This window comes from Pipistrellus kuhlii, unplaced genomic scaffold (assembly GCF_014108245.1).
Source record: "Pipistrellus kuhlii isolate mPipKuh1 unplaced genomic scaffold, mPipKuh1.p scaffold_m20_p_3, whole genome shotgun sequence".
Classification (NCBI taxonomy): domain Eukaryota; kingdom Metazoa; phylum Chordata; class Mammalia; order Chiroptera; family Vespertilionidae; genus Pipistrellus; species Pipistrellus kuhlii.
In genome coordinates this window covers 75,024,579-75,041,099 of record NW_023425529.1, presented here as the reverse complement: position 1 = coordinate 75,041,099, position 16,521 = coordinate 75,024,579, and the positions used below count along the sequence as shown (strand labels likewise).

Here is a 16,521-nt window from a genome sequence, read left to right as displayed (position 1 = left end):
GATGCTCTAGCCACTGAGCCAAACTGGTTTCGGCTGAAATATGCTTTAATCATTTCTAGTGTCATTCATTTATTCATTCTTTTCTTCTGAATCATCTTTTTCCTGTTTTCTTGTTATAAGAGAACTGTTGACTTTCAGAGATTTCAGCTCAACCCTCAATTAAGAAAGAAGTTATATAGGAACACAGAAGAGCATATGCCTTCATGAGAATTTATAAGTAACCAAAGTAAGCTTTCAAGAAACCATATGTATCTTTACTACTTTTCTGTTTTACTATTTCACTATTTTTCAAAATGCTGGTCACGAGCCATTGAATTGATTTTAGACTCACAAATAAATTATAGCCCAAAGTCCAAGAAGCACTGTTCCATTATTCTTTCTTTACCATTATTGACTCTACAGTTTTGAGGTTTTGATTAGAGCACATGTGTCAAACACAAGGCCCGCGGGCCAAATCCGTCCTGCCAGGCCTTGCAATGTGGCCCGCACCGCGCTGTCATCACAGCACTCCGCTGCGTTTCCATCACAATGACAGTTTATGACCTTTCAGTAAACCATTCGGCCCGCGATTTAGGCTGGATTTTAGATTTTGGCCCCTTCTCTGATTGAGTTCGACACCCCTACTTTAGAGCAATATGATTAATTTTTGTTTATCATTTGGCTCCTCACTCAAATATCATGGAGACTTCAGAGGGACCTTTCCTGATAATCCAGACATAATTAGACCTCTTTCTTCAATTGTAAGCACATCACCATGCTTTATTTTCTTCATGGGACTTATAATTGACGTTATTTCTGTTTTATTATCTGAATTCTTCATACTTCTTCCACACCTACCAATCTGAATATGGTTTCTGTGAGGAATGGAAGCTTGTATGTCTTATTTACAGCTGAATCCTTAGCTCTAAAAATGGTATCTGGCACCTAGAGTAGGTGCTCAAATAGTTGAATTAATAAGCTCTTTCCTTAACTTTTCATGTTACAAAAGCCAATATTTGATCGTACTCCAGTAAAGTTAATATAGTAAATATGTTCTTGGGTAGCACATAATACTTTTTATGTGTGTCTTGCCTACCATATGTAATTATAAATATTGATTGAGTGTGGAGGATTTCTCAGCCACTGCTCTACCTACTTTCAAATGTCTTCTCACTGAATTTTCACCATAACACTGGGCTAGTGGTGGTATCCTAATTGGGCAGATGAAGAAACTTGCCTTAAGGTTGGGATTTAAATTTTTCCAGTCCTTACTCTTAAGTAGTAGTACCCTAGAGTGCCTCCCTGTCCTGAGGTTGAGAACCTTCAGAGGCAGAAAACTTGAAATTGACATTGTAAACATTTTTGGAGTGCTTTGAGTTCAGGGAGATGTTTGAAGTTATGAGTAAAATTAACTAGTTTCATAAAGCTCATAATTAACTTATTTGCATAGTGTTGCCATTAATTCAGAATCCTTTTTGTTGAGCATTTTCTTTCTTTCCAAATAGTTTGTGGACAACCTTCTGTTGGAGAAGAAGAAGATGAAGGTGAAACTGGTTGGATTGAAGGAGCTGCAATCCTCTTGTCAGTAGTATGTGTGGTGTTAGTGACGGCTTTCAATGACTGGAGTAAGGAGAAACAGTTTAGAGGTTTGCAGAGTCGAATTGAACAAGAACAGAAGTTCACAGTCATCAGGGGTGGTCAGGTCATTCAGATACCTGTAGCTGACATTATTGTTGGAGATATTGCTCAAGTGAAATATGGTAAGTAAAGGAGAAAATGGCTCTGATACTAGATGAACAATTATTATAATCATGTTCACAGTTTAGCATATTATTAATTTTTGTTTTAGGTGATCTTCTTCCAGCTGATGGCATACTTATTCAAGGCAATGATCTTAAAATTGATGAAAGCTCATTGACTGGTGAATCTGATCATGTTAGAAAATCTTTAGATAAGGATCCCTTACTTTTATCAGGTATGAATTTCTTTTATAACTTTTAACTTTTCTCCCTCACAACGGTATACCATTGTCATCAAATAGTTTCCCTAAAAGCCTATAATGTAAAGAGTATTATATATTTTGTGCTGGCTTAATCTTTATAATCCTTAGTGATTTTTATTTTTATTTTTTGTAAGTTGTTGAAGACATTAGAGATCTTTGAATCCAAAGCTGTATTTTACAAATGAGGTAACTGAGTCCAAAAAAAGCAAAATATTTGAGAGTCAGTATAAGCTAATTTTAGTATACTGAAAAAACTAACATGTGGCCTATTGAAGTATAAAATTGAGGAATGTATTTAAATCAAGTTAATGATTATATGATTAATCTATAGTAGGTCCAGGAGTAGCACCACATCTACTAGGCAGGATTACATTTGCACATGGTTAAGACATGTTCTGAGAATAGGAAAAGCAGGATTTGTATGGGTGAAGGTACTCTGTTTGAAAAAAGGGAGGAGGTGGTTGTCTACTTGGGAGATTCTTATAACAACCTGACTATAATGGCTTGACCTATAGTTAATTGGAAATGAAATGGAAGGGACGATGGGAATAATTATAAACAAGCTGCCTCCTAGTAATTGAATTATACTAGAGTTTGGAGGAAGCAAGATGTTGTCCATTTGTCTTCTATTATTTTCAGAGACCAGAGGCTTGGTGCATGAAATTCATGCACTGTGGGGGAGAGGTGTAACTCAGCCCACCCTGCACCCTCTCCAGTCTGGGACCCCTGGGGGGATGATACATCAGGCCTAAATCGGTAGTCAGACATCCACCTCACAATCCAGGACTGCTTACTCCCAACCTCTCGCCTGCCTGCCTGCCTGCCTGATTGCCCCTAACCGCTTCTGTCTGATCACCCCCTAACCACTCCCCTGCCAGCCTGATCAACCCATAACCGCTCCCCTGCCAGTCTGATTCCCCCCAACTGCCCTCCCCTGATGGCCCAGTCACCCCTAACTACCTTTACCTGCAGGCCTGGTCTCCCCCAACTTCCCTCCCCTGCTGGCCTGATGGCCCATAACTGCCCTCCCCTGCCAGCCATCTTGTGTCGGCCATATTGTGATGAACTGGGCATGGCCAACTTGTGACCACATGGGGATGGCCATCTTGTGAGGGTATGACAGTCAATTTGCATATTACTTCTTTATTAAATAGGATTATATAGGATGTTAATGAAAATACTAACACTTTTTATATGTGGTAAGGAGATTCCTACTGATTTAACTATTCAAAAACTTGATAGCTATAATTTTTCAGTTGTTCTCTGTGAATTTTGTATTTCAATTGTTTGAACATGGTTTTACTGAAACTTAAGTCAAACCTGTGACAAGGGTCAGTCAGTTAAGTTAGAGTCACAATTTTGGAGCACATAACTAAGTTTAATTATTACCTTTTGAAAGTTTGAAAATAGATGCCAAAAAAAGGATATTGCAGAACATCACACTACTAAAAATCAGAATAATTAGCCCTGGCTAGTTGGCTCAGTTGGTTGAACATCATTCCATGACCGGGAGGTTGCCAGTTCTATTCTCAGTTAAGGGCCCATGCCTGGGTTGCAGGCTCAATCCCGGGGCTCAAGGGAGGGGAGGGAGGCGTGTGCAGGAGACAGCTGATCGATCTGTCACTTTCAAATCAATGTTTCTCTCCCTTCCCCTTCTTCTCTCTCCAAAAATCAATAAACTATAAAAAAAAACCAGTAATTACATGCATGTACATTTATGAACATTATTAATAGGGTAAAAGTTTCAGCTGTAATATAGACATTGTTTTATTTGTTTTTTAAATCTTGAGATCTGTATGCCTTCAATATTTTATACTAAGAATATTTGTACTCTATTTGGGTTTTTCTTTATATTGATATGCTTGTGTTTTATTCCAAATAGACAGAAATATTTTGGATATATAATAATAATGCATTTACATTCAGTGTATTTATTTTACTTATTCTTTGCCATACTTCTAAGAAACGGTATTTAATGTTAAACAAATAAAATCCATAATCTTTCCAGAGGAGAGGAAAGCTGTGTAACCTACTCTATCTCCATAGACTAACTGGGCCGTATTTGGTGAACTAAAATAAAATGGTCTCCTTTTGCCATTTTTACTCATGTACTTTTATGTACATCTAGCTTATTTACCTAGTGCTTAACTCTTCAGGTTGAAATCTTTTAACTGAACTTTGGTCCTTTCCTGTTTTTACAGAAATGGCTGGTAAGTTTATGTAGACTCAGGTTCCTAACACACCAAATATACCAAGAAAACTCTATAAATTTTCCATGCTTAGGAAAAGATTGAAATAGCTTTGTAGAGTCCCTTATCGCAATAAGGGTGGGAAAGTTTTTCTGTATTTATTTCCCTATTCCAAAAATGTACTAAAAAACATGAAATGCTTTTATTTTTAAATTTATTCTCATGATGCCATCTCTTACTGCTGTTCTTGGCTTCTTAAATTTAGATCTTTAAAAGCAGTTTTTAGTTAGCAGTGGGGCTATGGCTAGAACAAGAACTGTTTATTTTGAGCACATTAACTGCCAACATATGATTACCTGTGGTAAGGAAGAACAGAACATAAAAAGTTGAAATCTGCTGAAAGCCAGAATTTTTCAAAGAAACAAACTGTCTTTTACACATAGAGCTTGCCCAATAAATGTTGTTTTGCTGTCCTGAATTTCACTTATTATTTCCCTTGCATTTTCACTGGCAAAGAAACTAATGATTAGTGAAATACTTAGAATATAGGTTGTTAAAGCAAGAAAATCAAAGGCCTAAAAAATTCTTATTGGATTTGTTACTCCATAATTAATAGCTAAGTGTAAATTCTTAAGTACTGAAGAAAGTACATATGCTTTATGATTTTACTAGAGGCCTGGTGCATGGATTCGTGCACCAGTGGTGTTGCTCAGCTTGGCCTGTGCCCTCTCGCAATCTGGGACCCCTTGGGGGATGTCAGACTGTCGGTTTCATCCCAATCCCCACAGGCCAGGCTGAGGGACCCCCACCGGTGCACAAATCCGTGCACCAGGCTTCTAATATGCATATAAGATCTTTGATTAATATCTTTCCACCCTCCTCTACCCCCCTTCCTTCAGATTCATCAGTCAGTTCCATGTTTCATACTTGTGTGTTGTGCGTTTGCCCCCTGGTGGTCAGTGTGCATCATAGCTACTGGTTAAATGATGGAATGGTCACTTAGGCTTTTATATATACATAGATTTAACAAATAAACTTTGAGCATTGACTTGTAACCATAAGATGGTGGTAGATGCTGTAGACCATGTCCCTCCAACGGCTATGAACTAGGAGATCAAATAAATAAGTGATAGCTGAAGAAGATTTGAATGTTTAAAAAAAAGAGTTAAGTTTCAAAAGCTACTTAAAGTTAACCAAAATATTAGAGAAATAGGAAACCTTTTAATGAATGATAAAAGGTGCAGAGATATTGGTGTACAAGTTGGAGAACTGTAAACAAATTTATGAGCATTACAGTGTAGGAAGATTATGTCCTCTGTCCTCTGACAGAGCACGGCTTAATAGTGGTGTAACCTTGGGCATGTCTCTAGGAAATAAGAATAAGCATGTCTTCCAACTCTGGACATTGTTGTGAGGGTTGGTCTAATTCAATCAGTATTCCCAAGTCTTCTCCCTAGCTTTCTGCAATGGAATGTTATATTGAAGTAGTGTGTGAAAAGGTTTGAAAGGTTGGTTGATCTCAAGGTGATCTTGCACTTAGTCCAGTGGGCAGTGTAGCCTCAGAATTTTTTGAGCCATGAGAGGCTTAGGAAAAAAATCACATTTTAGGAAGATTAAAACTAATTTCGGGATGAACTATAAACATAGACTGGGAACCTACGAGGCTGTTGTAATCTCTGCACACTGGGATGAGGGTCTGGGTTAGGTAGAGGTTGTGGGTTTGAGTGTGGGAAATGGGACATCTGTTGCTATGGAATCCCTTTGGTATAAGCACACTTCTTTTATGAGCAATGTATTTCTCAAGAATAGGTCCTGATGATGATGTTATAATTTTTTAAGTTGAGCATTTATTTTCAACAAATTCTAGGCACTATACTGAGCACTTTGCATTTATAGGCTTGAGTCTCACTCTAGATCTGTTATAGCCATTTTTTGAGATGCTATAATTTGCCCAATATCACATGATAAATGAGTTGGTCGAGTTGTATTGAACTCAGATATGAGTGATTGCAGAGTTAAAACCTTAAGCATAAGAATGTAGGTTTTATTTAATGTCTTCTTTGAGTTCATTTTATAATATTAAGGATATTAAAGACAATGTTACTAAAATTTGATAATAGGAGCAAAAATCTAATTTTAAAAAACAAACAAGTTTTCTGTTGTAGGTACTCATGTAATGGAAGGCTCTGGAAGAATGGTAGTTACTGCTGTAGGTATAAATTCTCAAACTGGAATTATCTTTACCTTACTTGGAGCTGGAGGTGAAGAGGAAGAAAAGAAAGATGAGAAGAAAAAGGAAAAGAAAAGTAAGAATGGCAATTTGCTATAAGAATTGGTATTTTGAAAATATGGCAACTAAATTATAAGAACTGATACAAAACATACACTTCTTTTATGAAGTTTGATATGAAAAATTCTATTAAAAAATTGCAGTATTGCCCAATATTGTCCTATAAAGTGGTAGAATTAGTGGAGGGGAAGTTTTTCTTTTAGGTTAAATAGTCCATGAAAGGCTTTTAGTGATTGCATCAGTCCCCATTACTGTGGGGTAACATCTTCTTGAACATTGTCTTTATTCTGTATATTCTCTAGTTTTAAACTCTCCCTGTCAACTGACAAGAAAAGGAAGTAAACTCTCGCTTCCCATCTGCATATTTTTTCCTACTACTTTAGTAGCAGCCTTCTTTGCCAGCCTTATTACATTTTGGACTCATTGAGCTTTCACTCTGTACTTATGTAGGTGTCAAAGACTTCACTTTGACACCTACCGTGTTTCCCCGAAAATAAGACATCCTCCGAAAAAAATAAGACCTAGCGCATGGAAAGATAAGACATCCCATGAAAATAAGACCTAGCGCAACTTTGGGAGAAAAAATTAATATAAGACACTGTCTTATTTTGGGGGAAACGGTACTATGTTTGTTGTGTAATATTCAGCTCATCATTAGTTAAGATCTTTATTTTATCCATTGTATCTGCTATCCCTCCAAGTAATCTATCCAGCAAACTTGTTAACCGTAGCTCACCTACAAGAATCTTATAAGAAACTCCATCATACATAGTGAGACAACTCAGAATCACTTAGTTGAACAGCGTGATACTTTTTTTGTAAAAGTCCTCCCCACCCTGTTTTCTGTGTCTGCTATATGGCAGTTTTCTTCCACTTGGGATCACTCCAGAGTTTTTTCCCTTTAAACTGACAGCAGTTTACTGTGGGTTTAATGACTTAGATTTATTTAATTTTACTTAAGAGTAGTAAGCCCATATTTCTCTCACAGACATATTTTGAGATCTCGTAAAATAAATTTCTTGCTAAAATATGGTGTGTACTATCTACAGCAGTGTTTTAAATATTTAGGTGTTTTGTTCTTTAGGTTTTGTCTTTAGCTGTGAAACCTTCATTTCCAACAAAAAAGTGTTTGAAAAGTTCTTGTTGTTAGTGAGGGTAGCAAGCTCCACATTCTAGGTTTTTCCTCTCCCTCACCACAGCCCTCCCATCTGCCTCCTTTAGGTTTCTTAAGAATGAAAGGCAATTTGAAAACCAGTAATAATGATACCATTTATTGAATGCTTTATATGCATTATCTCATACACTGTGCTGCATCCTAATTTAAAAGAGTCTAGTGAAGAGGCCTATTAAAAGATAAGGGATGTTGTGTCATGACTTTGTTCCTGTTCCTCCACAGTGTCTTTTCCAGTAAGCACCCTTTTTTATGTCTTACAAACCTGTTTTTCTTAATCCAGGCAAGGGTCTTCCCAGGAATTAATATCAAATTCATTGTCTACCATTTTTTGTTCTTGAGTTTTGTTGTTGTTATTTTTAATAGAACGAGACACCAGTTTTCATCTGAGGACGTCAGCCCTCCTTCAGTCCCAGGCAGCCCGGGGCAGATTAATCTGTCTCAGTTCCTTAGTCGTCTGGAATGTGGCTCTCTGGTCTCCCTCCAGCTTGAGGTCATTGAAAGTAGCTAGGTGTTCTCTTACTATCTCCTCATTTATCTTGAGCCTCTGTTCCATCTTGACCATATTTGTTCCACGTCTTCCAGTTTGAAGATAGCTCCTCTTGATAGAGAAGTTGGAAGAAAAATAGACTGAATGATCCTGCTGCTTCTCTATCCTTTCTAATATTTTCCTACCTACTTCTAAACGTTAAACCCATTCCCTCCTTGATGACCTTATTGCTTCTGACATTCTCATCTTTCTCTTTTCTCCAGGTCTAAGCCAATTATTATAATGAACTCTACTGACAGTGTGTTCATGTTCTAGTTTCTCTTACTTGCCTCTGCTGCCTCTACATAGGTACTGTTTTGTTCTCATTCCCATCAAAGCTCGCCTGCTTATTGTATGTCTATGATCTTTCTCCCTCCCTCTCTACCCCTGTCCTTTTCTGCCTTCTTAGAAGTACGGTATCTCTGTATTTAGTTTGAAAACCTCTTGTATTGTATTTGGGTTTATTGCAGCGTAAAAGAGTAAAGTCTTATGGAGAAATTAAACAAGTATAGATGCCCAAATTATTTTGGAGTATTCCCCTATGGTTAAGACCAGGGAGTAATTGACCAGTAGGTCATTACAAACTAGATGCTTCCTAATCTGTACACACACACACAAACACACATAGCACTGTGTAACAACACTGTTATAGAAATGTGAACTACCTTTGCATAATTTAGCATGGCTGTATTCATTTCTTTTGGAAAGCTTTAATTCCCATTTTGTTCCTACAGATAAGAAACAAGATGGAGCTATTGAGAATCGCAACAAAGGTAAATTCAGGAGAATAAAAGAATAGTTAGCTTCTTTTCATCATATCCAAAAAATATATCTAATGTGTACTATATTCATCCAAAAGTGTAAGATCCACGTAGCAGGGAAAATCAGCAATATATGTTAACTTGGGTTAAGCTCTCTTCCTGTTAGTGCCCCAGTCGTACTGCCTTTGCAGTGTTAATAGATTTTAATTTGTGCTGGTAAGTGTAGAAAAATCCAGAGGTATCGTAACTTTCAACTTAAAACATTTTGGGTGGTATAAATCGGCTACTATGTCACTACTAGCAAAAATGCATAAGAAACAAAATATATATTTTTGCATCTATTTAATAGTCTGTACACATAGTCTGTACTCTATGTGTAAGATGATACATAATATTCTACATTATTGTATAAATTATATAGAAGGGACTTGGGATGTTTGGAATAAGTCTCATTACCTAACATAACACAGGGAAAGAGAAGTGATTTGGTGTTTAGTTCTTAGTTTAAGGACCCTACATTTCTTCCTTTCTATGCCTAATCTGTATTATGTAGCACAACATTCTCAAGTCTGGTACAGAGTTTCACAACCAAGTCTCACTGTTGGCTTATTTTCCCTGGGTAAGACATACAACATGTGAACACACGAAGCTGAATGTTTAAATCTTTTCTAGTTTCTAAAAGAAAACTGATTTTTATCAAAACTTGCTTCAAAATGTCAAGTTGTGTGTGCCTTTAAAATGTAGTGAAATTACATTTCCTCTTAAATGCAGCAAAAGCCCAGGATGGTGCAGCCATGGAAATGCAGCCTTTAAAGAGTGAAGATGGTGGAGATGGTGATGAAAAAGACAAAAAGAAGTCACATTTGCCAAAAAAGGAAAAATCTGTTTTACAAGGGAAACTTACAAAGCTGGCTGTTCAGATTGGCAAAGCAGGTATGATACATAAAGGAAAATAAGGTGTTTATTTTAAAATACACTAACTTCCTGATTTAAAAAAATGCTTTTGGCATACTTAAGGCTGGGAAATCATTGCTTTGTAACTGGAAGGAGAGTTAGAAATATTTTCTGTTTTATCCACAATATACCAGGTCTTTCGAGTTATTGAAGATCCTCTTCATTGCTTTGAGGCTGTTATCCCCACATTTCATAGAGGCCACGTCCTCTGTCAGCTAGCTAATAAGGGGGTAGATTAGCGTGTAAGACTACCAATTCACAGGCCCATGCTCTCGTCTCTGAATTTCTGGGAACAATAGAGAGGGCTAGCAGAGAGGTTACTCCATGCAGTTTACCCAACTATATTTTACTTAAAAGAAATGTTTACCGCACATTTTGTTCATCTTTTTACTATTTATGAAAAATTTAGGTGTATGTTTTCCTAGAAGTTATAGTTTAGTTAATTAAATGGAGTAGTTCATCATTCTGATAAGACTGAAATTACTAAACTGTTGTCATCACTAGAAAACACATGTTGAGAGAACCACTCTATTAAAAAATAAAAAGTAAACCGAGCATGTCCTCCACCGGTATCACCTTTGTAAATCAATATATGTTATTAAATCAGGTAAATTGCATTATTTTATCACTTCCTAGAAATATGTTAGAAAAGTTAAGTTTTTTTGCATTTGTCCTCAAGATGTTTGTTATCTAATAGCAAATATATGCTTCTTTTAATAAAGCAACTGATAATACTGACTCCATAGTGTTGGGGATAAGGGTGGATTTTAAGATAGTGGTGGTTTTTAGTAAGCATTGACTTGGGTTATTAGACCCAGATATGTGGACTTACCTTATTTTTTAATATTCATTTATATGGGGCTAAATAACCCACAAAATAGAGAGGTAAATGATTCATATTATATGATTAACTCTTGTTTTTCTAAGTTAATGAAGTAATAAGGATAGATTAAAGATAATGATTCAGATAATATTTTTAATTAAAAAGATAGGGTTGAATATTTAATTTCACGTCTTCTCATTCATCAGATGCTTATTGGATTATCTTTCAGCAACAAGTAAGTTCCCAATATGTAAAGCACCAGCTTATGCTAAGTTGTTGATATTTTCTTATCAATGCCTATTATTTTGTCTCAGCTTTAGTAGAAGCCCAAGGAGAATACAGTTAAGTATAAGAAAGAATTCTAAACAATTTTTCCCAGTTCTCCTAGGGATAAGACTACATTTGGAAGCAAAAATTAAATATGACAATGTCAAGTGCAAAAAAGGATATTAACAATTTCCCAAGGAAATTAAAATAAGTGTTACTAAACCAGCTATAATTCTTCCAGTGGCCAGTTTGTAACTGATGATGGATAGTGTCTGGAATATTTAAATAATTACATTTTTCTTTTCTTTGTATACTGAAAGGTTTGTTGATGTCTGCCATCACAGTTATCATTCTAGTGTTATATTTTGTAATTGATACATTCTGGGTTCAGAAGAGACAATGGCTTGCTGAGTGCACACCGATTTACATACAATATTTTGTGAAGTTCTTCATTATTGGAGTTACGGTTTTAGTGGTAGCTGTGCCAGAAGGTCTTCCACTCGCAGTCACTATCTCATTGGCTTATTCAGTCAAGGTAAGTAGAAACGGTTAAGGAGATGCACTAAGTTTAAAATACCAGCTGGGGTGGAAATGCATGTCTGTTTATTCTTGTTTTTCATTCTGAAAGGAAGAGAATTTCATCAGTTTGCACTTGTTTGCTTTAGAAATGCTGTCCTTGACTTCATCTCTTTCCCCCAATTGAGGATCCCAGTACATAGAGACCTGTATGTTCCTTGGAGGAATGGTCGCCAACCTTTCAGACCTCACAAACCACTAGTGGTCCACAGACCACCAGGTGGGATCTTGGAAGACAGGCTTGCCACAAAACTAAGCACAACTCTGCTAGGCAGACTTGTGGCTTAATTTTTATTGTATAGTATTTATGTTATCAAGTTGTGTTCCCTCCTTTTTCTCATTGTAAGAGTAAGAATGTCATTTACTGTGGTATGAGAGCAAAGAAAGGGTTCACTCCGGTCCAGCCTTCTAAAGCAAGGATGGGGAATATCCAGCCCAAGGGCTGTATAAGGCCCTTGAAATCACTTGGTCTGGCCCTGCTAAAGCATTAGGGGTGAGTCGATTAAATGTTTGACCAAATATAGCCGGCTAATTTTAAGTTGATAATTTTGTATGGCCCACAAATGCTGTTACAAAGTATCCAAATGGCCGCTGGCAGGAAAAGGTTCCCCACCCTTGTTGTAAAGCCACCTTGTTTCCATTCTTCAACTCCGGTTGCCTCATGGTCTAGCCTTCCCTAAGTGGGCAGATTCATGTTCCTAAAACAGTCGTTCAGATCATACTATTTCCTTGCATAACACTTCAATGACTTTTCATGACACTAAGAATAAAATTCCAGCTCCTTCCCATAACCTGAGGGCCCTACCCAGTCTGGCTCCTGCTTACCTCTTGGTGCTAATCCACCTTTCTCCTTCCGGTCTACCTCACCAGACTTCCTACTGTTTTCAAATATCCCAGCCATGCTCTCACGTCAGAGCCCACATGCCCTTCCTTCGAATCATCTGGTCCAGCGACCGCCAACCTTTCAGACCTCACCGACCACCGGTTGGCAACCGCTGATCTGGTTTATTTACTCAGGTCTCTTCACATGTCACCTTCTCTGACTACTCGATTTACTGTAGCTCAGTCCTTGTTTTTCTAGTAGATGCTAAAAAAAAAAAAAATGTGCTCTGATGGCTTTACTAACTGCTTCTTTCCTAAAGTAATAATTATTAACTTATTTTTCTCAATTTTATACTTTATATGGGAAAGGTGATTTTAAAAGGTTTTAGCTTGAACAGTTTTGGTCTTTCAAAATGCCTTTTCAACTAAAATTAATACTTGCTGGAAGAATACTGCTCTTGTCAATTTATTTTGGTAGTTAGCAGTACTGCTTAAGTAGCATTGCTGACATTGAGTGACATAATGTAATTAGTCATAGTTTCTGTTCTAGCACTTAGCTCCAGTATTCTTGAGTATTTTACAGTAGACGTGTCATGATAAGAATATTTTTTTTATTATTGTTTGAGTTCTTTTTCAGACACTTAATGGCTTGTTTAAAAAATAAAATGGTTAGTAAATGTATCAAAGTGATGATGAAATACAATATACTTATCTATTCGTACTTTTTTGATGTTTTAAGATAATCCTCTATAATAAAAAGCTAATATGCAAATCAGTGGAACAACTGATCACTATGATGCACAATGACCACCAGGGGGCAGATGCTCAATGCAGGAGCTGCTCTCTGGTGGTCAGTGCGCTGGAAGCTGGGCTCATGGCTGCCAGAAGCAGTGGTGGTAGGAGTCTCTCGCACCTTCGCAGCAGCACTAAGGATGTCTGACTGTCCTCGGGGACTCTCTGGACTATGAAAGGGTGCAGGCCAGGCTGAGGGAACCCCCTGATTGCATGTATTTCGTGCCCAAGACCTCTATATATATAAAAAGCCAGTGACCAGAACATCATAATGACTAGAATAACCAGTTGCTATGATGCCCACTGCAGCCAGCAAACTAGCCTGATCTGGTAGTGGGCCAGAATTCTGAAGCCCCTCCACCCACACCTGATGGGCCCCCACAACCCTGATCGGCCTGCTGCCTCTCTCCCCAGCCAGCTCCTCCCCTGTTGGCTGCCCCCATACTAATTGGGGGTGGGACTTGCCAGCCAAACTCCCATGGCCTCCCCTCTTGCAGCTGATCAAAACCCCCACTCTATTTGGGGGTGGGGCCCATCAGCCAATCACTTATGGCCCCTCCTCCCAACTAGCCCAGCCCTGATCGGGCCCCAGTGGGGTGGGCTGTCCTGCCAACCTCCTGCCATCTCCTCCTCTCAGCAGGCCTGGCTCTGATCATCCCTGATTGGGACCAGCCCAGCCAGACCCCACCTGTGCACAAACTTGTGCACTAGGTCTCTAGTTATAGATAATTGTGATAAACATTTTAGACACATTGATCAGTCATTTTACCAGTACTGTCATTAGTTCATTTTGAACAATCATTAATGATACTAATTTTTCAATTAGTCAAAAAGCTATAAGCAGAAATGATTTGTATTCCTTCAGTAGAAAATGAGAGCATTGTAACTACTTTAAGCTTTTATTAAATGTTTTGCTTAAATGTTACCAACTATTGTTCATTTCACTGAGGTGTAGTCTTTATGGATACTCTGTTAGCTCTTGGCAAAAATCAAACACATTTTCTTTACTGTAAAAAGACCTTCATTCTTTTTTATCTTTAATATTTTTTTTTTTATTGATTTCAGAGAGGAAGGGAGAGGGGGAGAGGGGGAGAGAGAGGACCATCAATGATAAGAGAGAATCAGTGATCAGCTGCCTCTTGCATGCCCCTACTGGGGATCAAGCCCACAAAATGTGCATATGCCCTGATCAGGAATCAAAGGGTGACCTGGTTCTTAAGTTAACACTCAACCACTGAGCCACACAGGACAGGCAAGAACTTAATTCTTTTAACCTTTAATATTAATTTAAATTACAAGTAAAATGGGAGGTAAACACCTTTCTTCCCATATTTATTTCTTTTTTTTAAAAGATATTTTATTGATTTTACACAGAGAGGAATTGATAGGGACAGAGAGTCAGAAACGTCAATGAGAGAGAAACATCGACCAGCTGCCTCTTGCACGCCCCCCACTGGGGATGTGCCCCCAACCAAGGTACGTGCCTTTGACCGGAATCGAATCTGGGACCTTTCAGTCCACAGGCCGACGCTCTATCCACTGAGCCAAACCGGTTTTGGCTCTTCCCCATATTTATTTCTTCAAGAAATCACTCTTCCCCTCCCCCCCCCCCAATATTTTGCATATTAGTAGTTCAAAAACTGTTATTTTTAACACATTCCACATATATTTTGCAAGTTAACATCAAGTATTTTAACTTAAATGCCTTTTGGGGCTACTATGAAATTTTTTAATTTTTTAGAAACTATCTTTTTTGTTCTTGTAAATTAGAGGATCCAAAGAGTGAGAATATCAAGTGCATTAGCATATGGAAAAGTCAAAAAGGACTCTTTCTGTTTTTGGTATGTTAACAAAAACAAAACAAAACAAAAACATGCAACTACATGCCGACAACCTATATATTTTAATTGATAACAAGCTACATTTTCCTTGGTGATTGATACAAAAATCTTTTCATTTCTACTTTATAAAGAGACTTAATGCTTAAGTGTATCATATTCCGACACTGCTCTAAGTACATCTGTACTTAGAGAACAGATTACCAATGCTCTTATAATGTGAGGTCCCTTCGCAGAAGCTTTTGGAGGCAGTGTAGAGTCGATGTGATCTGCAGAAGGGTGCAGGTAACTGTTTTCATTTACTAGACTATGTTATGCAGTGGTCAAATTATTGAAACCTAAGAAAGCTTATTTGAATAGGTCAAATGTACTAAAATCCTCCAATATTAACCCTTTGCACTCTGAACCATTCTGGACATTGGCTACCAGCTACTCGACGCTACGTTGCGGCGGACACGTGCGTTGAATTAACTCAATTCCCCGTAATCACTAATAAACTGCAATGTCCCCCCTGAGAGGGGACATCCGAGTGATATGCTAGAATTCCGATGTTCCCTGAGAGGGGACAGCGGAGTGCAAAGGGTTAAATTGTTGACTTATATTGTGTATATGTATATAGCTGGGAATTTTCATTCTGATTTTAAAGCAGTTTATGATTTTAATGTAATAGGCTATGGGTATTATATGTAGCTTATCTAATTTTTTTTTGTCATTTTAGAAAATGATGAAAGATAATAACTTAGTAAGGCATCTGGATGCTTGTGAAACCATGGGAAATGCCACAGCCATTTGCTCAGATAAAACAGGAACATTGACAATGAACAGAATGACAGTTGTTCAAGCTTATATAAATGAAAAGCATTACAAAAAGGTCCCTGAGCCGGAAGCTATTCCACCAAATATCTTGTCTTATCTTGTAACAGGAATTTCAGTGAATTGTGCTTATACATCAAAAATACTGGTAGGTTTCTTTAATAAATTATGCAGGAAAATTTATTTATTTATAATTAGATTGTATGTAGATCTTCAGGCCTACCTTTATATATAAATTGAACAGCTGAATTGTGTTGTTTTTAAACAGCACATATCTATAAAATGTTATAAGTTCCTTTGATACAATTTGTGTTGTAAGTAAGAGCTATTGGTCAAAATAAACATTTTCTTTACCTGTAACTTTCTCTCCTAGATTTTTAATTTTTTTTGTATTTAGAAACTCTTAAGCCTTACAACCAGAACAAGTCCTTAATTTTAAATTATTATTAAACTCATTTTGTGAAAGACCAGGCTGTTTTTATTTTGTCTAAAAAAAAAAAAAAGACATTTATAGAAAGTTAACTCTCAGTTTTCTAGAGAAAATTTTGAAGCCAAATTACAATTTACAATAATGTTTTCTTATGCATGCTATATGTTCTTTTTTGGTTTCTCAATAGATCCTATGTATAATGTGATTCTTGACCTTTAGTAACTAATTCAATAAAGTAATTCTAGACTTACACTACCTTAGAGTAAAATATTTTCAACTTTGTAA

At 37.2% G+C, this 16,521-nt stretch overlaps 1 protein-coding gene across 11 annotated transcripts in view; it reads left to right on the top strand.

The window, feature by feature from the left end:
• ATP2B1 (ATPase plasma membrane Ca2+ transporting 1) overlaps positions 1-16,521 on the top strand; it is a 135,462-nt gene that overhangs the window by 83,333 nt on the left and 35,608 nt on the right. For all 11 annotated transcript variants that reach the window (XM_036458671.2, XM_036458675.2, XM_036458670.2 and 8 more), the window contains 7 exons: positions 1,485-1,739; positions 1,829-1,954; positions 6,336-6,476; positions 8,895-8,933; positions 9,693-9,854; positions 11,286-11,500; positions 15,712-15,954. In XM_036458671.2, the coding sequence (XP_036314564.1) occupies positions 1,485-1,739; positions 1,829-1,954; positions 6,336-6,476; positions 8,895-8,933; positions 9,693-9,854; positions 11,286-11,500; positions 15,712-15,954 (1,181 nt within the window). The remainder of the gene's footprint in view (positions 1-1,484; positions 1,740-1,828; positions 1,955-6,335; positions 6,477-8,894; positions 8,934-9,692; positions 9,855-11,285; positions 11,501-15,711; positions 15,955-16,521) is intronic.